Source organism: Dermacentor variabilis, chromosome 1 (genome assembly GCF_050947875.1).
Source record: "Dermacentor variabilis isolate Ectoservices chromosome 1, ASM5094787v1, whole genome shotgun sequence".
NCBI classification, from domain to species: Eukaryota; Metazoa; Arthropoda; class Arachnida; order Ixodida; family Ixodidae; genus Dermacentor; species Dermacentor variabilis.
The window spans coordinates 125,134,142-125,157,468 of record NC_134568.1 but is presented as its reverse complement, the minus strand read 5'-3'; the positions used below and the strand labels follow the sequence as shown (position 1 = coordinate 125,157,468).

At 43.1% G+C, this 23,327-nt stretch overlaps 1 protein-coding gene across 2 annotated transcripts; it reads right to left on the bottom strand.

Annotated features, from left to right (window-relative positions):
• Window positions 1-10,871: 10,871 nt before the first annotated feature.
• On the bottom strand, window positions 10,872-16,109 carry LOC142584347 (uncharacterized). Of its 2 annotated transcripts, XR_012828772.1 has the most exons (3): window positions 14,015-15,418; window positions 12,682-12,722; window positions 10,872-11,219 (listed from the first exon to the last, which is right to left on the bottom strand). XR_012828772.1 is itself a non-coding variant. In XM_075694503.1 (2 exons), the coding sequence occupies exons 1-2, from the start codon at window positions 15,887-15,889 to the stop codon at window positions 10,944-10,946; spliced, it is 726 nt and encodes a 241-aa protein (XP_075550618.1). In that variant the 5' UTR covers window positions 15,890-16,109; the 3' UTR covers window positions 10,872-10,943. The 2 variants fall into 2 exon arrangements, 1 of the variants encoding a protein (XP_075550618.1); XM_075694503.1 differs by lacking the exons at window positions 12,682-12,722; window positions 14,015-15,418 and adding an exon at window positions 15,440-16,109.
• Between the last annotated feature and the right edge of the window lie 7,218 nt (window positions 16,110-23,327).

The following is a 23,327-nucleotide window of genomic DNA, read 5'->3' as shown; positions in this document are numbered from 1 at the left end:
GAAAGCAGCAAATGACCTACATACTGAAAAACCCCTTCGTCTGTCATGTGGGCAAGCAGAGGGCACTTAAGCTTCGCCTTTAAGGGTGGAATGCGATAGCATTCAAAGATTCTTAACTGCTTGTCACACCTCTCGGCAACCACAGCTTTCTTGTGGGTGCATCGAGGTGAGTGCCATCTGGATGTTGTTGCAAGGAACCAAGCGGGCCACACCACGCTATATGAATGGTAGAAACGCTGGAATAGGGGTTTGTGGTTGAGTTACCATGCAACATAAATATATTTTCTGGCATATTCAAATTACAATCCAATGCTATCATATCTGTAGTTGTGGTTCGGTCGTACTTTACGATTTTTCTGACGCATCTTACTTTGAGGAATTCACTCAGTTCAGTAACAGTCCTCTGTGCCACGTGGAAGGCCCGCGTGGTTGTGCTTCGGAATGATTTTTTTGCGAAACAATATCCGATGCCGACCCCGGAATTTTTGCAATAAGGGGCCTTTAACGCGACATTGTGTTCAAACAGTACCTCAATTCCCATTGGCCAAGACACCACATCACGAGTGCGCCTCGGCAGAGCAGAAAGGGCAGGGGACATCTGCTGCTGCATCAGCGCACCAGGTGTTGCGTGAGAGAAGACATTGCCGCGACGCCACGTCACCCTCGCTTTCGGAAGCATTTGTTATCGCGCAGGCCCCAACGCGGTGACGATTTAGCGCCAGTAGCTAGGCGTCTTGGAATGCCTTCCAAAACCCTTCGGAGCATTCATGCCACGTCCAAGAGCGAGTAAAACGTTTCGCCGACATTTTACGCCTTGACACCACTGTTATCACTGTGCGACCAACCGGTTTGTCGAAGCCGAAAATTGGAGGGTCGGCGCTGCGATTGCGATTTTCGTCGCAAACGACGGAGATCGCACTTCCGGTGCGACAAAAATCCCATCCAACGGCGATCACCTACAGCCTACTTCAGCGTGGCAACGGCGATCGATCACGGAAGGAACACAATCAAAACTGTCACTGCTTCTAGTTTTGCGGTAATAGCAGCTAGAACTTACTAGATCATTTTTTAACGCTGAGAGCTGCACCACTCTAAGTACAAAGTCGAGTGAAATAAAAGATCAGCTTACCAAGAAATGACAGCTCATCGGCGGCGCACACAGCCCTGAAAGACTGTTCGAACACTACGCCGACTACAGCAAGGAATGCGTGAGCCCTGGCTCTGACCGTAGCGCGTGCTTCCGTGCGCGTGCATGAGGCATTGATATGGCAAAGCGACGATGCTGATTGGTTCTTTGCTGCGCGTACAGGTTCGGTTTCAAAGCCTAAGCCTTTTCGTTTTACCAAGAGGCGTCGGTTTTCCAATAGGAGGCGATGTCCTCCGGCGGAAACTACAGACACATATGTAGACACTTACACGTGCCTACACTTTTAAAGAAAGCCTGTCCCACAGCGATAATTCTCATCTGAGTTGCTTGCGTTTTCTTTCGTGAAAATACTGCGCTCGCTACTATTCTGTCGAGGAGAGCCATGTATCTGGAATGAGCTTCAATTTGGATTCTCTCTGGCCATGGGATTCTAGGACCATGGGAGCTCTGGCTGCTTCCATGGCCCGCTGGACGGCCCAGGGTTGGTCTTTGAGGGCAGTACTGAGCAACGTAGCCTTGCTTCCAGCGCGTTCAGTCCGAGGCTGCATCCCCGTCTGTAACTTAATTGTTTGCACTTGCATAACGTGCTTCAGGGTTGCTTCACAAAACGTTCATTGGTTTGACGAATAAATTAACCTCTGGGTAATGATCTTGAATCTGCTTTGCAACAAGCCCAAAATTTTATGTATTTGCAGCTCTAATCCTCTTGAACCTGTTCAGCAGTCACCAGCTCCTTTGAGCTGCAGTGGAATGCCTTACACTCCGTCCCCTTCAGCTCAAATCAGTCATATTGCTTAACTTGGTTGTCCTTTCTCCATTGGTAATCAATCTGTTATTCTAGCAGACCGTCAGTTATCTGCTTTTCGTATTATTCGACCTGTCAGACACGACTTCATCCTTTTGAACGTTTCACCCCGATAAGCTACAGCATTCGCACGACACAGCGGTTACCCATTTTCAAAGGTAAAAGTAGAGGCTGGTGTTCATCATGACTTGACAGTGTCTGTCATGGGGAGCAAGTGAGAAGTGGCTACTCTAGATGCTATGGCTGTTTCAGCGCATCACTAAAATATGCTGCTGCCATCTGTTCAAGGGATTCCAAGGAATTTAAACATTTAAATGACAATTAACACAAATTTAATGCTATAAAAATGCTTCTTCTCACCCAGTCTATATGTGGCTACACTGGAGTAAAAGGTGCATGCACTCCCATATTAAAGCGCCCCAATGCACAGTCATGTCAGACACAATTAGGCTTCAGTCCTTTGGCAAAAGCTGCACACTTGAGCCTTGAGATAAGTGTTAAATATTGCCCTGCCACGAAACCATACCACGAGAACCGTATTCCTGTGCATTATTGTGCTCAGTGTATTTTCAGCTCCATATGTACCACCTTAGTAAATGATAATTAAACATACTTCTGATATAGATATTACTGTTAAGTACAGAAAGCTTTATCAATAATTCTGTATATGCAGTCCACCCATTTTTTTTCCATCCGAATTTCATGGTCCCCTGTAACCATTCGGCCAAGAGATATAAACATACTCATGCACAGTGTCACAAAGATGATTGCTAATGACAATTAAACTTGTTTTTCCTTGCCAGGCTAGTGAACAGTATTTCAGCCTGGCGACTATAGATTTTAAAGCCTGCCCTTTGACTTTCCTGGTTGAAATTTCAATAATTTGTTGTAGATTATCTCCAGTGTTAGTGAACAAGACATCATTTGAAAGCTGCAGGTTTAAAATTATAGGGCTGATTGCTCCTTACACCTATTCCTCCAAACCTAAGCATTATGAATACTCCTGCAAGCATGCAGTGAGAGTAACAAATAAGAGAGAGATTCCCTTACACCCTTATTAAAACCATCTTTTCTGTATTTCTTGGGAAGACTTCTGGTGGCTGTGGAATGTGCAGATATTACTTTATATGCTGAATGGTCATAGGCATGCTGGCGTAAACCTCTGCCTTCCAACAAAGAGGTTCTCTCTCACCTAATTTACTCAAGTGTGCTTCTACTTCTTGACCCACTGCCTTGATGGCTGCAGTTTTCTCTAGCGAACCAAATGCTTTTTCACTATCTCACTATATTTTTCACTATATTCTTCTGAGTCCTGAAACGCCTTATTTTTTCACGTTTAACCTTAAACATCTAGATCCATTCCTTCCTTTACTAGATGTGGGTGCCGCGCGAGCAGAAAACCAGCTGCTAAACCCTTTCCCTTTTCTCCTCTTCAGTAGTGTTGCTCGTGAGTGCCACATGCGGCTGGCAAAACCACTGGGCCACTCGCGTGGCTTCGGAGGTCTACATCAGGCATGTGCACCAATCTTGAAGGCCATTAACCTTAATCTTGGCTCAACATACGTTAGTAGGCATTAGAAGAGACAGCTATTCTAGAGCTAGACAACCAGCCTTTGAAAAGCGCACCCAAAGGATTGTGCCGACTGTGGTTTTGAGAAGCAATATAAAGGTTTCCAGAAAGCACAAAAAAAAAACATTAGCCATGCTTCTGATTTTCTTTTAGTGCTTTCTCAATTTGTAAAATATTATAAACTTAATTGTATGTAACTAATTCTTTTCCATTTTACTAGTTTTGATAGTACTTCAGTCAGCTTAGTGTGATTACTGGTGTCTGAGATTCGTACTGTCATTTCTGAGCTCCTGTTGCTTGGGAGAACTTGCCCGTTCCTTGACTCGGTGCCTTACCCCCAACTTCAACAGCAGCCTCTGAAATTATTTTCGTTAAGCCTCATATCTGTTTCACGGGCACTGGACAGAATTTTCTTGTTTTCTTAGCTCCTACCACGTTGGCCTGTTTTCAAATTTTTCCCTTCTTTCTACAAATCGGGGACAACCGTATACCTACTTACGATCACAGCCCTTTACACAATTCTACACCTCTGCATCCTGCGCAATGTTGGGTTTAGTAACAAAGATGCAGTATATTCCAGGTTTTCTCATTGAAGCCTTTTCTTCATGTGAATGCACTTCCTTCTTGTATGCATGTTCTGGCTTCAATCTAGTGCAAATCAATACACAGCCACACTGATGCACTCTGTCAAAATCCACCGTGCTTGACCTTGTTTTGACCCCCTGCTCTGGATCTAGTTATACTGCTAAGCTTGCTTCCACGTCTAAAAATGAGCTACCATCATAAATTTTACTCTTACAGGAAGCACTTCTCGCTGAACCCTTCACCAGAAATTAATCATTAGGGACTACAGAAAGGCACAATTTGCCTCCATCGATTGCAAACTCAAGTTGCTTCTGTGAAAACCACATGCCAACTTTTTTCTCACGCTCTATGTAGGCTAGTTGGGCTCTTTTCAAAGACGAAGTGACTAATCTCATTAACAAATAGTACATCCCAATTTGTTGCCCACACTGATTAACTTGCTTTAAAACAATGTTAAACCAACTTTTTAGTAAATAGAAGCATTTGTTCTCTAGATGTCAAGGCTGGCAACAACTTGAATGTTGGGTCAGCCTAGTGGCATGCTGCCTTTCTGTTTGGAAGTGCAACAAAGAAAGCAAAGCATGTCTTTCTTGACATATATAGCAAACAATCCTCCTAGTGGTAACTGACCATAAAATACTTTGTAGTGTCCTTGGCGCTGACAAAGCAATGTCCATATCATGTACTGAACTATGACAACAAGAACACCTTTCCCAGCTAATAATGTTGTATGCATTTAATGATGTATTTTCCAAGTCCATTGTGCAGACTGCTTCTACATCAATATCCCATGAATCTCTATGGATCCTGTATTAATTAATCCCCTTGGCATGATGAATCTTAGTGGGTACGTGAAGGTAACCTTCATCGTGAAGCACTTAATTATGGTAAAATTGGAAATGTATTCAGCGCTTTCCCAACTGAACTTCTTTCTCAATCATCTGCTTCTGGCTGCATACCAGCAGATTGGAAGCTGGGCAAGGTGGTATGTGCCATTGTTTAAAACCAAAATCCACAGTCCCACACAATTACACGCACATATCTCTGACCAATTTATCCCTTGAAAGCAGTTTGAATATGTTTAATATCTACTCACAATTGGCAAAATTTTTGGAAAGCAATCTTTTTTTCAGGCTTCATCAACATGGTTACTGCAACACATTCTCATGTGACGCACAACTTAAGTAACTACTTCTTTACCTCGCAATCTCTTTTCTCTTGGTAACAATGGACTTTACACCGATTCCACATTTCTAGAACTCCATAAAGCATTTTATTTCATTGTGCAACCACATCTTTGCTTGGAATTACAAAAATTATACATAAACAGTAACATATTATTGCCTCGACAGAAAACATTTTGTCTAACACAAGACACTATGCATCAACCAATAACTGTCATTCTTTGCTCATTACATTTGTATCTGGTGTCCCACAATGGCCTGTAGTCGGTCCTCGACTATTTCATATCTATATACAAATTATTTGCCTCACGTCATCCCATCATCTATTAGACTGTTTGCTGATGACTGTGTAACTTGCAGTACGGTTTCTTCTAGTGCTGAAAAAAGCAGCTTCTAAATGAACTTGCTACAGAAATAAGCCGGTACAACATACAGCAAATGAAACTGTGCACTAAAGAATGTAAATTAACAAATGTGGGTATCGAGAAATCCTAGGCAAACTAATGATTGTCACTACTGTAATGAAAGCCGTCTTCTGTAACAAGTTGAACCATATAAATGTTTTTCAGTCCACATAACTAATAACCTCTCCTGGGAGATGCATGTTGATAACATTGTCACTAATGCTAACTGTATACTTAAACATTTATGGCGAAATTTGTCAAGGGCATCTTCGTCTTAAATTACCCCTTTCCAGAACCCTTGTTTGTTTGTAGTTGGAATGTACCTCTTTGGTGCGGCACCCCAGTCATGATTTTCTCATTACCGCTTGTAGCCTGTTGCCACAATTTCGCGACATACCCAGCCTGAGCTAAACAATCCAAACGTGATCGCATATATTGAAGTCCGACTGTTTTACAAACAACCATAATATGCGAGACCGTTCACTTCAATTACGCTTGAATTTTTTCAGTGCGACATGCGAGTATAAAATAACTGATTTGTGCTAGATACCCTTTTCACTTTTCTTGATGATCACTTCCATATATTTCTCCCTTTTGCTATAGCTGAAGAATACCTTGACTGCCTTTGCACTAAATTTATCGCTTCAAAAGTTAGTTAAAAAGAATGCCTACTTTCTGATCCAGTACACACATCATCTTGCCTACATAACCATGCACAAAGAACATATTTTCTTTGGTCACTCCAATTTGTTCTGAAATATTTTATACCGGAAGCTAGAAGCAAATAGAACAGGCCTGCCCACCTCTGTCAACACATTCATGGACAACTAATCTTTTAATCAGGCGATATGTACACAGGGCCATTCTCTGTGATGCTGCTCACTTTCCGACCGTTGTCGACTTTGCATGCAATTTGCATGCAATTTGTAAGCGCTAATGAAGTTAATTCAACCCTGACACCCGTGAAATCTGGTGTTCCACAACAGTCTGTGCTTGAGCCGCTGTTGTTTTCAATCTGCGTTAACGATCTACCTGATAACATTTAGTCTAAAATTTGTCTTTTTGCAGGTGACTGCGTAATATATAGTAAAATTACTAATGACACTAATATTTCATCTCTTCAGGACAATCTAAACACACTGCATAACTGGACTATAATATGGCACATGCAGCCCAATGTCAAGAAATGTAAATCAATGCGAATATCCCGTACTAATGAAGCTTGTCCTGCCTATATAGTTGATAACATCCCTTTGGAGAGCGTAAGAAATTACAAATATTTGGACGTCCATATAACCTAGAACTTATCCTGGAAGTACCATATAGTCTTTATAACGAGCAAAGCTAATCGCACACATGGATATCTTCACAGAAACTTCTTGTTCGTACATTATCACTCAAACATTTGTTATACACGACATATTTCCATCCACAGTTGGTATATGCATCATCAGTGTGGGACCCACATCATGCCATCTCAATTACCTGCCTTGAATGTGTCCAGAATCGCTCCGCTCGGTTTATACTTGCTAATTACCATCGTACGGCAAGTGTAACACAAATGAAGACTACTCTGAACCTACCTTCGCTATTAACCTGTAGGCAACAATCACGCCTACGCTTATTCCATAAGATCTACTACTAGAATGTTGCGCTTCGGTCGGCATGGATTAATACAGCACCATTCATCTCCTCCCGTAGAGATCATACGCATAAGGTACATGTGCCTGACTCTAACACATTCGCAATCATTTTTACCCAAAACATGCAACGAATAGAACGGTCTGCCAGCATCTATGGTTTCTATAAGTAATCCTGTTCAATTTAGAAATGCTTTAGTTAACTACATGTAAATCATGAAACTTGCTTTCAATATATCATGTGGCTTGTAATTGTATATACAAGTACTATTTTTGCAAATTAACTATGTATTGACCTATCATTCCTACCTTGTATATTGAAGTGTATCATGAGATTTCTATGGTGAACTACCACTATTATTTGTTGTGTAAATTAGTGAGCTAGCATAATTTTTTATTGTTACACATACTGTGCCTTTTCTGTGTATCATTTTTTTACCTCCTTTATGTAGCCTCTCCCCTCTATAATTAATGTATACTCATTCTGAGGGTACTATAAATAAATAAATAAATAAATAAACTTATAAGAATTAAAAATTTGATGTCTCTAATGTTCTTGCTCTTACAATGATATTTATGTACATCCGTCTGGTCCAGATGGTTCATGGTGAAAAGGTAGAGAAAGCCCGGGCCACTACGCCAACCAAAGTAAAGCTTGAAAGAAAAGAAGACGGTTTTGTCTGCCTCTTCACCATTTTGAACTTCTTCATGGCGGCGTATCTTTACGTCATTGACCCTGAAAGGGTTAAAGCAGTTTTCGCTTCAGTTGCTGCTTATTCATTCCTAATCACAGCTCTGTGTGCGTGTCTCCTCTGAAAGGTGATATTGTGGCCATTTCTATTTGCATGATCGAGATGTTCTGCTATTTAAAGAGCTAATGAATAATATGGGCCCCGTGTGAGGATGCAGCCAATGGTTTGAAGAGCCTGCTTAGAATGGCAGAGCATCATCATCGATGCACGAGGAGGACCCTTGGAGAAAAATCTAAGTCCCGCCTGGATTGCAACAACTTCTCCGGTAATTGACGTTGACCTATGGTCTAGTTGAAAATGCCGAGCAATGATCATATTGTCACGCTGCGCGGCACAGCCGAAGGAAGAGAAAGTAGAGGGGCGCGCGAGGAGCTGGCCACTGTTTGTTGGCCATGGATGACTATTTTGTCCCTTGCTCTACGCTAACCATCTATCACCTTGTAAATAAACTCATCCCATCCGTTACAATACGTAGGATGAATATGGTTTGGCAGACCCATCATTATACACGGGCACAGTCAGGGTAAGTTTCTTGAGGCCAATGGAAGGAACAGATGACTTTATTATAATTCTAGGCATCTGCAATGTATAAACAAAGGTTTATGCAGGACCCGCAGAGGTGTTCTCGGTGTGCAGGCGGGAATCTTGACGGTAGGACAATCTGATGGCACGATATAGTTCCCATGCTAAAGCTAACATTCAATGTGATGGGACATTTCCAAGTTGCTGTATCAGTTCTTGCAAATGGAAACAACTTTTCTCAACTGACTTTCATATGTTCCCCATTTAGCTCAGAAGGCCTTCACTTCACTTCACTTTATTTCCTTAAAGACCCCACAAGGGGGTGTTACATAAGGGGTGGGTTGTACAGAGATGTTACTAATTCCACAGCTTATTAACAAGACAGGTACATGGATACACTTTGAATAAATCGTGATGCACAGGTGATTGAAACAATGTCGTGGGGAAGGCCATTCCATTCTGAAGCTGCACGGCAAAAAAATGATGCAGTAAAAGTTGTGGTGCCAGAACGGGATCGGGTGACTTGAAGCGGATGGCTCGTGTGGGGGGAAGTGCGCGTGGCAGGAGCGATGTGAGGTTGATGGCTGAAAGAACTGTGATAAAACTTGTGGTAAAGTGATAGTGTGGCGATCCTGCGGAGAGACCAAAGAGTGGGCAGACCAGATTCATATTTAAGGGATGACACGCTGATATCGTATGAATAAGAAGAATTAATGAAGCGAGCAGCACGATTTTGCACTGCTTCGATAGCATTGATCAAATAAATTTGGTGAGGGCTCCAGATTGGTGATGCGTACTCAAGTTTGGGCTGAATTAGCGATTGGTAAGCCAAAAGTCTTACGTGGTAGGGTGAGTGACGCAGATGACGTTTTAGAAATCCTAATGATCGGTTAGCCGATGAAATGATATTCGTGACATGGGTGTGCCAGGAAAGATCAGGGGTTAGTGTTACACCAAGGTATGTATAGGATTCACTCGTTTCAACTGGTATGTTAGCAATTTCAAAAGTAAATCGAAGCGGGTTTTTGGGACGGTGGAAGGAAACTAATTTACATTTGTTAGGATTAAGCGTCATTAGCCAGCGGTTACACCATTCGAACACATTATTAAGATCATTCTGTAGGGCTATCTGGTGAGATGTGTTAGTTATGTTGCAGTCGTCAGTGAACATGCGGATCTTACATAATGAATTGTTAGGCAAGTCGTTGATATATATTAGAAATAAAAGCGGGCCGAGGACAGATCTCTGCAGCACACCGGACATTACAAGGAGTGAGTTAAGACTTGACATTGTTAAGGGAAACAAACAGAGTGGTTAGTCAGAAATTCGGCAATCTAGTTTAGAATGTCGGGTGGCAGGTTTAGTTGGGAGAGCTTCATTAGTAGACGCTTGTGTAGTATTTTGTCAAAAGCCTTGGCGAAGTCAAGAAAAATAGCATCTGTTTGTAGGTTAGTGTTGGGGTTAGCATGCAAGTCGTGAAGAAAAAGGGCTGGTTGGGATTCGCATGAGGCGCCTTCTCGAAATCCATGTTGAGAGGGATTAAAAAAGCTGTTAAGATCAAGGAACTGCATGATCTGAGAGTATATGATATGCATGATATGCTCCACGAGTTTGCAGCACACACTGGTTAGAGATACGGGGCGGTAATTTAGCGGACAGTCTCTGCTGCCTGCTTTGTGAACTGGAATGACCTTCCCACACTTCCAGTCGTGAGAATTCCTGAGGAGAGTTACTGGGAAAACAGCAATAGTAAAAATTCGGCGGATATGTGCCTAGTGTTTTTTAAGAGCTTGGAATTTATTTTGTCCCTACCAGTAGAAGATGACAACTTCATTTTTTCAATTAAGGACAGGATACCTGAGAAACTAATGCTTAATTATAGGTGGCATTTCAGGTAAACCAACAGAAAACTGCTCTGTTTCACTATGGTTAGGTTCATTCGTAAAGACAGATGAAACGGTTATATTAAATATGCCAGCCATACCTGGCATTTTCACCTTGGAATGTCTGGTCACATAGCTGCAGTAGGTTCTGTTTCCAGCTGGAAAATTATTTCCAGCCAGTTATTGGGAGCCCCAGTAGAGAAAGTTCTATTACCACCCAGAAACACAATTTAAAAATATTGTTTTGGGCAGGAGCAAAGTCAATTTCCATCTGGAAAATTTGATTTCTAGCTGTCCATCGAAAGGTTCCGACTGAAATGCTATTTCCAGCTGAAAATCCCCTACCTCTATTCATGTAAATTAGTTCATTAATTGATTTGTACAAGTTCTTTATGCATTTTTGACATGTATTTATATATCGAATTCTGCCTATAATAAACTATTTCGCGATCATCCAGCTGTTTCATGTATCGAGCTTCGACTGTAGTCGATGTTGACGATGTCCCTCTTCTGGAGAACTTGGCTGAGTTTGCTCAGGACCGTCCTGCCGTCCCTGTAGAAGCAGTCCACAGTGACCGTCACTTCCCGGATAGTCTGCCCCTTTCTGGCTTCCACCATGGCGGAAGAGACAAAGACTTGCATCACTGTGCCCTTCCTGCCCGAGAAGAGATAGACTGTAGGCTCCAGGGTGGGCCCAGCAGCAGTGGATTTCCCGCTCATGGTAGCCTGCAAAACATGTGTTTGGATTTTGGCGTACATGGAGCAGGAACTGTAAAACGATATTAACCATTAAGAAAAACAATCAGTTTTAAATGACAGCTTTCTTTGCCGCTTTCTTCCTTGCTGCAGATGCTTTCTTGCCAGGTAGACAACTTGGGTCACTAAATATATGCCATGGGGTATGTTGCCCATTCTTTGCCTATCCCCCAGAATGCACATGCGCCACTGAGACGCATGGGGCACAGAAGCCTTAAATGTATTTACATATCTATCATATTCCTCTGTGCATAAAATTCTCACCAACACACACTTTAACATAAAGAGGCATTTGACAGGCATTGAGGCTGTGTGCGTGTCCTTCACTACAGCTACTTCGCCAACTCAAACAAGCTTTGCGACATTTAGGTTCAAACATTGGATTGGATCTGAAAATATTCTTTCAAGCCGAACATGTATGTTCACCTTTCCTCTGTAACGCTCCTTTATGCGGTCCCACCAGTCCGCCTCGCCTCTGCTATGCTGGCATGCTGTGCTACCAAGGTTCACTGTTCTGCCGAACCACTGGCATAGCGGGATGTGACGCGGCTCCATTAACCTTGCTATATTTCCGTTTCTGTATTAACTTCAAGGCCATCCTCCTACTTGCCATCCCATTAGTTTATTGTGGCAGTTTCTAGCTTCCCTGGCTCAGCCTTCACGGCCTTGATATATTTTGCCGTGCACAAATCAGAGTTCTTTTAAAGTGAAGCTTTCTTTTTTTAATGTTTCCCCTCATGGTGCGTGGTTCAGAGCATGCGTACATGGAAGGAGCATGGCAGAGAGGTAAGAAGATGCTAGAAACTCGTTTGGACCTTTGCACCGGTCGAACATGCACAATGCCATCTGGAGCTCCCTGGGCGTCAATCGCCACATTAGCCTCTTCACAGCTACAATTATCCGTGCCTGCCCGTAAAACCACTGCAGAAATGGCAGCGCTTACCTTTCTACTACACCCACATTCAGAGGGAAGCTAGAGAGAATGGTAGAGAGGAGGGGGAAAGAAGGCAGAGAATGGGTAGATCTGATGCAATGGCAAAACGAGTGAACATCAGCCTTGCTGCTCTTCGCTCGCAGTTCTCATACAAAGAGGAAGGGAGGGGGAGAGGATACGCAAAAGGTGACGTGAGAAGGCAAGGAAACGTTGCTACTCGAGACATGGTAGCGGTTGGGAGGAAACTAGATAAACTTAAGTTCTAGGTACGGTGACATGACAAACCCCTCCAGACCGCCACTAGCCCCTCCTCTGGCTTTCACATTCAAGCTTTCCCTTTCATCCATGTCCTTCTTTTGGAGCCCACCTCCTGAATCTTTCTGCTCCGTGGGAAAGGAGAGGGGTTCGTCAGAAATATTCGGAGGAGGGGGGTTGACTCCCTAAACTGTTTCTTGCCCACTCCCAGGTTACACCAATTACCTGTCCTATATCACTTACATTGCAGGTGGCAGGACCCGTGGGTAATGATGAGCCAGTTACTGAAATACAACATAAAAAAATATTAGCAACTGCATGAGTACAGGCTAAGAGGTACGCTTCTTTGCGTGGACACCATATCCTCCTCAGACCAAAAGGCAACTGAGCTGTTTAACTGCTTTACAAGTTCAGTTCTTATTACCGACTGCTATGTTACCAATGTGAAAAACCCATACTCCAGTTAGGACGCTGATGGCAGAATCTCCATGAAGACGGAGAAAGTAACTGTCAATTCATGTTCTTGTCGCATAAAGCAGCTTTGCTCTCTTAAGGAATGATGAACACTTAACATCATGGCTTCTTCTCTTGTCAACTCGAGGTATTCAAAACATTCTGCAAGGCTGCTTTTTGTCATCTGTGCCTACGCAATGGTCTAGATCAAGTTAGTGCCAATCTTTAGGAAAGCGGGCAGCAGAAATGAGCTTAAACCACTTCCACATAGTTCCACAAGCACCAGACATTATATCCTGGAAGAATATTCTACATAATCTCTTACAAGAATTTTGAGGAGTATAAGAGACAATGTGCATTTCAAACTACAAGGGATCTCACGAGGATATCCAAAATCGCGTCATTCGTATTATTCACAATCAATCCTACACTGTCTGTATGTCACTATATACTATACAGAACCTTGTATCTTCATAACGAATTTACCAAGGATTCTGATTATGAAAAGAATGTGGACCAGTCACTCAACACTGGAGGTTAGCACTCCTTGGGGCTTGTCTTGTCCGAAACAAATAAACGCAATCTACCTTGCTTGGCTTTTTTTTTTTTTTAATGTTGTGTGCCTTCTACTTTCAGGTCACGAATGTCAATGCCTACTAACAAGTGATAGTATGCTTGAAAGGATAGTGAGCACAGTGTTTGACAAGAGGAAATGCATGTAAGATGGATGAGGATTATTGCTTGCGGACAAGATAAGTACCAGAGGATAGTGAATGGAATGATTTGTATTGATTCACAGTTATTAAAGTGTAATATACGAAGATGAAGGGGAGACACGAAGTAACAGGACTGAATACTGAATATCAAGGGACATTTCTTCATTGGAACAAGCATTTTATATTGATGCAGGTGTGTTTTGTTAGATGGTGGCATGATGGCGTGTCATTATGGTGAGCATGTGCGAGAAGAAGCTTGGTACCTCAATAAAACGCTTATAATAAGCTCTCAATAAAAGCTCTCAATAACGCTCTCAAAAACGCTCTCAATAAAAGCCCCAGAGAGCATACATTCTTTTTATGCACTGCTACAATATGTCACACGTGAAAAGGTAAGCCATGTTCACCATCTTCCTTGTCAGCCTGTCCCTTTCCAAGCGAATTTGCCAACGGCCATTTGGAGCAACTGGGTCCTGGAGGCAGACTGCTACTTCCCTATTTCTGGACGTCGTCAAGGTTGCAGTTTGGAACACTGCTTGGCCCTTCTTGTCCATTGCCGCGAGACTGTGGTTCACCGTGCACAGCCATGCCCCGAATAAAAAAAATATGCGTTGCAGCTAGCTGTTTTTGGTTGTGTGCAGTCAGTTATATGTAAAGATGCAACTTTATTCATTCCATTTAATTCATTCTATGCCTGTGGGCATGCTGTGCTGATCAATTGGACACTTTAATACAAAAAAGGGAAAGGGGCTCTGCCAAAAAGTAATACCACACAAGAAAAGCCTCTATCCATGTTTCAAAAATCTGAGTCATGATATCTCGAGGTCGATTTGGCTTCCGAGAAAGAAGCTGAATTGTCATCGCAACATAAGGACTCTCATTTTCAAACTGGTATGGAGATATTTCTCTCTTCCCAATTGTTTCACTCAAATAAATTCTGTCTCTCAGATTCACAGCTGACCTCCAGATTAACCACACAGATTTCGGTGAAAGATGTTTAAATACAGGAGAAAAGACAACAAAACGTTAGGGTTGTATTACAGCACCCACCACCAGAGGAGCTACCCCACAGGCCTCATACAACACAGCTAAAGATGTCTGATGACTAGAGTTCATCCAGACACGTCACCTGTATATACATGGTGTGAAGGACAAAGGTACAACCTGTGGAGGCAAGTCTAGGCATTTTCATGTCAGATGCTAATGACAGAAACGAAATGTGTTTGTTCGCTATGCTGCATTCACACTTAGCAGGCAACACTGTGGCTGCCATGCAAGTAGTGCAGCTATAAGAATTTCACTCAGTGTTTTTTTCGAGTAACATATTCATTTGTGATACTTTCTATGGAATAACCTACTTCACATCACAACTGCAAGATGTGGCCATAAGGTTATCAGTGCACCCTTGTGCTTCTAACATGTCTCATACTATGTTTGGTTGCAAGCGTAAGCACAAACTGTGGGCTGTGGCCACTGGTCGCAGAAACGTGCCACTTCGTATGTCCGGTGCTAAAGAGGTTCCGGTTTTTGATACCTCCCATGTCACATAGTGACATCATATATTGCAACATAAAAGTATGAGGCCTGATGTTACATTGAATTAAGAGATACTGTACATTCTCTTTCGTATGTTAGGAACTATTTCTTACTCCCAATTAGAGCAGTAAAGTCACTGCAGCCTTCATAGTGTTCGCCTGCTATGTGTGACATATGCTCTGTTGCGCTTGGCATTCAGTCGTGGTTTGTGCAACTTGACTAGATTCACTTTGGATTACTCAAAATGGAGACAGAAAGGCAGTTTGAATAAACCATTAAACCGTTCCACAACTTACGCTAGTTCGCCAAGTTTGCTCGGCGCTGCAGGGATGTCTTGCTGTGCCGTACTGGCCTTCAGCAGCAGGCCAAACTCTGCGAGACTTGTTTGGTGCACGTTTGAAGCCCTTCCTGCCACATGAGGCGGTAGCACACCTCCTCCCGCCGCCAACCGTACCGACCATGTAGTCAATACGAATGATGTAGTTTTCTCGGAGGATATTCTTTAAATGACCTATGTGGGGCACATGGTTTCTGCAGAATATGAACTGCACGTTCCTGCATCCCTCCGGCTCCGGCATTTCGCACAGTGTGCTGTTGTCGTTCACGGCCTTGAGTATTCTCTTGCTCTGCAGGTAAACCATGACCGAATGGTCAATGTCAGCTGCGGAGCAGAACATGGTAGGCATGTTGAGGATGTCGAGGTCTCCCGCTTCTAGGTCATGAGTGCCAGTTATCATTTCGCTCATGGGGAGAGCGAGGGCGTTGTGAAACGCGCTTTCGCTCTGCTCTACTGGTGGGTGCTCGGGTTGTTCAGCAGTCTACATTAGTGTCGCTACCCACATGTCGTGTTCCACTTCGACGTCGTCTACAACCAAATCTAAATCTTCTAGTACAGCACTGTCCTTCAACAACTCACTGAATGACCTGATCTTCCTTCCGTTGCAATATGCCACTGTGTCTGGCACAAGGACCATGACATTGGGTTCAACAGCGGATACCAGACCCAGACCTTTGGGTCAAGCAGAAGCTTGGCGATGTTGTTGTTGAATACAAAAGCCTTGTCTCTGCTGTCGTTGGCATGGGAAAGTTCGACACTTTGCAATTTGTTGACGGTGGCCCACCACTTGGCGTAGCTGGTCGGCTTTGGATTTCACTGGGCATCAAAGTGAACCTTGTCACCTTGTCCCAAACGCTAAACAGGTCATTCAGGCTCTTTTTCGGCTGAAGCAGGGAGATGTCAACGTTATCAATAGACAAGTAGGCACACTCTTTAATGTCTTCACCAAATATTAGATATGTGTGGCTTGGATTGTATCCAGGAAGACGATTTTCGATGCCGTCGCTACCTTGTTGGTACGCTGCCTGCTTCGGTGCGGGATTGCTCGTATGAGCCATTTTTCTTACCAGTTCCATATGAGTGGCCTGATACTTGGCACTGTGGCCTAGCTGACTTTTTACGGAATCTAATATGACTGCATCGCCTAGCTTGAGCCCCAATTTTGATAGGTCATGGTGCCAATGTTTTCGAAGAACCTCTCGTCAAAAAAAAAAAAATACACTAGCTCGAAGTGGGTGTACCAAATCAACAAATCCATAAAGCATTAACAATTTCGAGACGGTGCCCGTGACATCGCAGAGCTCAATGGGTGCATCAGTCGTCTTAAGGTGTTTCATGTCAGCCGGATTGTGGCTCTTTGCTGCACTGTTCTTGGTAGATGCCCGAGGTTGTGTGGACATGTAAACTCTGTTGTCCGAGCCTACAACTATCGCACAGCAAAAAGTCTTGCGACCAACCGTATGGTTTCAGTTATTGCACCGAACAGGCTCCGGACTGATGCTGGAAGTTGTGAAAGGATGCCTTGGAGCCATGGGAGAGGCACACCTTTGTCCACTCTCACGACTTTGCGGTGCTCCAAGATAGTGCCCTGCAGGGTCATCATCTTGCGAGGACATAGCAGCTGGCAGAAGCAAAACGAGAACAATGTAAAAGCGGGAGCCAACGTTTCGACAAGTGGACTTGTCCACTTGTCTCGCTGAAAATTTGGCTCCCGCTTTTACCTTGTTCTCGTCGCCTTGCTCTTCCATCTCTTGCCTTCTCCGTTTCTTCCTCAGCTGGCAGGAGCTTTCAGGTGTGCACTGCAGCAGGAAGAATTTTTTACAATCATGCAACCAATGCCAATAATAAAGGTTATGCATCCAGATTATCCAATAGGTAGTACATTCTTTAAAAGTTTCATATCCTGCAGCTATAGTTATCATAGTCAGAAGAATTTATTGAGTGGTTGGTGAGCCTTAAAGGGGCACTGCAAGATCTTGTCTCGCATTTGTTTAGATTTACTTATTTATTTATTATTTGCTTTATTAGTAGTTAGTGTTCCCAATCGCAGTATATGAGGCCCAAATTTCTCGGATTCACAAGGAATCATAATGTATACAAAGGTTTAATGCAATTAATCTAAACTGCAAGCCAAACGAAACACTGCTTCTCGGCGTAGAGTGTGGTTACAAGGGTTCCTTCCCATACGAAATTGAGGGGGTATGGTCAGGTGATCTCACTGGTTCACAGGTGGGTGTGGAGATCAAAGCAGCAATTGATAATCTCATCAAAAGCTTCATGTGATAACAGAGGGGCTAAAAGAGGAGCTAATAGAGGAGTTAAGGTCGCGGTATGTTTTGAGATGAGCAACAGCGGAAGCTGGACCAAGCTCCCAGTGTCAAATGTGGAGAAGTGCAGAGTAAAGCAGAAAGAATGACACATGCGCTGCTCATCCAGCTTTTGGGAACACGGTCACTGTGTGACTCGCAACAATTGTACATACGAGGCTAACTGAAAAATGGGTCGGAAGTTTGTGAACCCCTTCCTCCCTTATTTTCGTGACCATGTAAAGGAACCTACGTATGCCAGGAAGTCAAGCTACATTTCGTGACAGCTAGGATGGATAGTTAGACAGGATGGATGATGGCAATCTCGTGTCAAATGAACTTGATGGACTGACTGATTGATCTTCTTGATGTCTCATTGTTCCTACACTCTAGTTTTTTTTTCTGCTGCATTTGGCGCATGTTTTCATTTCATTTCGTTTGTTTTCATGTTAAAGGCCTGGACGCATTACATAAGGGAGGGCTTTAATCCTTGCGGCTATGTATGAACTGGTTGCATCAAAAAAGTACATGGTAAATAATGATTTGTAGCATGTTGAAGGAAATCTAGCACCACACAGTTGCCACGTGGCCAGCAATTATCGAATAAAGCAATAAAATAGCATCGCTATAAAATTTAGACAGGGAAATTATAGTGCTTCAAACAGCTTTTTCATTCATTTCTTTTTGTCATTGAAAGTTTAAAAACAATTGAAAGCAAAATGCAGACCGTAGTAGTCTCGATTTATTGTATTGACAGAGGAGGACCAAAGGCGAAATAAAAATGCCGCAGACATTCCAACTTCCTCACTTTTCTATGGACACCTCAAGTGTCTCGTGACCGAAAAAAAAAAAAACCCTGCAGCGCTAAGAAATAGAGAGAAAGGCAAGTTAAGATAGGTGGAATATTGTAAAAAAGGCGGGAAATCACTACTGAGACGGTACAAAAACTAATAAAGTAATAAGAAATGAAAATGCCAGAAAAGTATGACTTGTTGCCTGCTTGAAATGAAGAAGGCAGAAAAATGTTATGCATATGGTACTTTTCGCTGTGGCAATGACACCTGTGGCAATTGCATAATTCCAGTTCGATTCCTCAAGCTGAGCTGGATTACTCGAGGTGTACATTACTTGCACGAAACGTTGATATGCATAAGTGATCAATTAAACACCATCCTTAATTTAAGCTTTCAACTAATATTACATTACAGTTTATTGCAATTGCCGAATCGTAGCCAGCTTGCAAGGCATATCCGCTAGATCATAATTCCGAGGATGGCACTGGTTTATGTGCCATCACACTTGCAGTAAAAAATGCACTGTTGTATAACCTTTCAAAGAAAATGCCATTCATGCACTGAAGCACAAAAATAAATGGGACGCCCATATGTTTCATTTCAGGTGGATACGCTTTTCAAGCTCTCTAGCTACAATTCGTAAATTGAAATACGGGTGTCTTGAAGTAATGAGATAAAAACCTAATTAGTGAACTTTTCTTCACTGATTATACATTTTGATTACTCATGCAAGTAATTTCTCTGAGCAGTCCAGCTCAAGGACTAGAAATTATGTTATCCACTTAGTAAAGCAATGAAGGGGGCTAGTTGGTGAACGTTCATGGTTATATTGCGCTCAGTTTTACACAGACGATATTAAGTGAAGGACGGAACATGGACGGACGTAGCGCAACTTGCGCTACGTCTGTCCACGTCCTGTCCTTCACTTAATATTGTCTGTGTAAAACTGAGCGCAATATAACCATGTATGTTATTTACCACAGTTGATTAGTAAAAATTCTCTAGAACATAAAAAAAGCTTGTACCCGGTAGTCTGTACCGGGAAGTCAATGTACAGCATAAAACAATTACAAGAATTCTATCTGCATAATGTACCCTATTTGCTCCATTCTAAAGCACACTTTACTCAGAAAAATACATCCATTTAACACACAGCCACATTACACACATAGGGGAGTCGCGGAGAGGAGACATGAAATGATCATGCAGGGAAGAACCCGATGGGATATTAGACGAGATGACGCTCGTAACCTTCTGCTATAAATTGGGGTACGTCTCAAGAAAGAGTACCAAAGGCCGAATGCAGGGAGTTGGAAGCTTTCACACGGGGAAACTATATCTACATAACTTCGCAAACAAATACATTTGAACCAGGCACTTAATTGCTATGATCCTAAAAGAATCCAATGGGGATTAGGTAAGATAATTTCATAGAAGCAATTCAAGTTCCAATTAGAGTTGCCCTACGATATAATGCATGCATACATGCGGTGTTTTTTTTTTCTTTTCTTTTTCTTTCCGATTCGAAAGCAGCAAATGACCTACATACTGAAAAACCCCTTCGTCTGTCATGTGGGCAAGCAGAGGGCACTTAAGCTTCGCCTTTAAGGGTGGAATGCGATAGCATTCAAAGATTCTTAACTGCTTGTCACACCTCTCGGCAACCACAGCTTTCTTGTGGGTGCATCGAGGTGAGTGCCATCTGGATGTTGTTGCAAGGAACCAAGCGGGCCACACCACGCTATATGAATGGTAGAAACGCTGGAATAGGGGTTTGTGGTTGAGTTACCATGCAACATAAATATATTTTCTGGCATATTCAAATTACAATCCAATGCTATCATATCTGTAGTTGTGGTTCGGTCGTACTTTACGATTTTTCTGACGCATCTTACTTTGAGGAATTCACTCAGTTCAGTAACAGTCCTCTGTGCCACGTGGAAGGCCCGCGTGGTTGTGCTTCGGAATGATTTTTTTGCGAAACAATATCCGATGCCGACCCCGGAATTTTTGCAATAAGGGGCCTTTAACGCGACATTGTGTTCAAACAGTACCTCAATTCCCATTGGCCAAGACACCACATCACGAGTGCGCCTCGGCAGAGCAGAAAGGGCAGGGGACATCTGCTGCTGCATCAGCGCACCAGGTGTTGCGTGAGAGAAGACATTGCCGCGACGCCACGTCACCCTCGCTTTCGGAAGCATTTGTTATCGCGCAGGCCCCAACGCGGTGACGATTTAGCGCCAGTAGCTAGGCGTCTTGGAATGCCTTCCAAAACCCTTCGGAGCATTCATGCCACGTCCAAGAGCGAGTAAAACGTTTCGCCGACATTTTACGCCTTGACACCACTGTTATCACTGTGCGACCAACCGGTTTGTCGAAGCCGAAAATTGGAGGGTCGGCGCTGCGATTGCGATTTTCGTCGCAAACGACGGAGATCGCACTTCCGGTGCGACAAAAATCCCATCCAACGGCGATCACCTACAGCCTACTTCAGCGTGGCAACGGCGATCGATCACGGAAGGAACACAATCAAAACTGTCACTGCTTCTAGTTTTGCGGTAATAGCAGCTAGAACTTACTAGATCATTTTTTAACGCTGAGAGCTGCACCACTCTAAGTACAAAGTCGAGTGAAATAAAAGATCAGCTTACCAAGAAATGACAGCTCATCGGCGGCGCACACAGCCCTGAAAGACTGTTCGAACACTACGCCGACTACAGCAAGGAATGCGTGAGCCCTGGCTCTGACCGTAGCGCGTGCTTCCGTGCGCGTGCATGAGGCATTGATATGGCAAAGCGACGATGCTGATTGGTTCTTTGCTGCGCGTACAGGTTCGGTTTCAAAGCCTAAGCCTTTTCGTTTTACCAAGAGGCGTCGGTTTTCCAATAGGAGGCGATGTCCTCCGGCGGAAACTACAGACACATATGTAGACACTTACACGTGCCTACACTTTTAAAGAAAGCCTGTCCCACAGCGATAATTCTCATCTGAGTTGCTTGCGTTTTCTTTCGTGAAAATACTGCGCTCGCTACTATTCTGTCGAGGAGAGCCATGTATCTGGAATGAGCTTCAATTTGGATTCTCTCTGGCCATGGGATTCTAGGACCATGGGAGCTCTGGCTGCTTCCATGGCCCGCTGGACGGCCCAGGGTTGGTCTTTGAGGGCAGTACTGAGCAACGTAGCCTTGCTTCCAGCGCGTTCAGTCCGAGGCTGCATCCCCGTCTGTAACTTAATTGTTTGCACTTGCATAACGTGCTTCAGGGTTGCTTCACAAAACGTTCATTGGTTTGACGAATAAATTAACCTCTGGGTAATGATCTTGAATCTGCTTTGCAACAAGCCCAAAATTTTATGTATTTGCAGCTCTAATCCTCTTGAACCTGTTCAGCAGTCACCAGCTCCTTTGAGCTGCAGTGGAATGCCTTACACTCCGTCCCCTTCAGCTCAAATCAGTCATATTGCTTAACTTGGTTGTCCTTTCTCCATTGGTAATCAATCTGTTATTCTAGCAGACCGTCAGTTATCTGCTTTTCGTATTATTCGACCTGTCAGACACGACTTCATCCTTTTGAACGTTTCACCCCGATAAGCTACAGCATTCGCACGACACAGCGGTTACCCATTTTCAAAGGTAAAAGTAGAGGCTGGTGTTCATCATGACTTGACAGTGTCTGTCATGGGGAGCAAGTGAGAAGTGGCTACTCTAGATGCTATGGCTGTTTCAGCGCATCACTAAAATATGCTGCTGCCATCTGTTCAAGGGATTCCAAGGAATTTAAACATTTAAATGACAATTAACACAAATTTAATGCTATAAAAATGCTTCTTCTCACCCAGTCTATATGTGGCTACACTGGAGTAAAAGGTGCATGCACTCCCATATTAAAGCGCCCCAATGCACAGTCATGTCAGACACAATTAGGCTTCAGTCCTTTGGCAAAAGCTGCACACTTGAGCCTTGAGATAAGTGTTAAATATTGCCCTGCCACGAAACCATACCACGAGAACCGTATTCCTGTGCATTATTGTGCTCAGTGTATTTTCAGCTCCATATGTACCACCTTAGTAAATGATAATTAAACATACTTCTGATATAGATATTACTGTTAAGTACAGAAAGCTTTATCAATAATTCTGTATATGCAGTCCACCCATTTTTTTTCCATCCGAATTTCATGGTCCCCTGTAACCATTCGGCCAAGAGATATAAACATACTCATGCACAGTGTCACAAAGATGATTGCTAATGACAATTAAACTTGTTTTTCCTTGCCAGGCTAGTGAACAGTATTTCAGCCTGGCGACTATAGATTTTAAAGCCTGCCCTTTGACTTTCCTGGTTGAAATTTCAATAATTTGTTGTAGATTATCTCCAGTGTTAGTGAACAAGACATCATTTGAAAGCTGCAGGTTTAAAATTATAGGGCTGATTGCTCCTTACACCTATTCCTCCAAACCTAAGCATTATGAATACTCCTGCAAGCATGCAGTGAGAGTAACAAATAAGAGAGAGATTCCCTTACACCCTTATTAAAACCATCTTTTCTGTATTTCTTGGGAAGACTTCTGGTGGCTGTGGAATGTGCAGATATTACTTTATATGCTGAATGGTCATAGGCATGCTGGCGTAAACCTCTGCCTTCCAACAAAGAGGTTCTCTCTCACCTAATTTACTCAAGTGTGCTTCTACTTCTTGACCCACTGCCTTGATGGCTGCAGTTTTCTCTAGCGAACCAAATGCTT

Bases quoted from the DNA above. Each gene is read 5' to 3' on its own strand.
- LOC142584347 (XM_075694503.1), bottom strand. From the start codon at position 15,889: ATGAGCGAAATGATAACTGGCACTCATGACCTAGAAGCGGGAGACCTC. The intron at 11,220-15,439 runs GTAAGTTGTGGA...CATGTTTTGCAG, and splicing joins AGCAAACTTGGCGAACTAGC to GCTACCATGAGCGGGAAATC.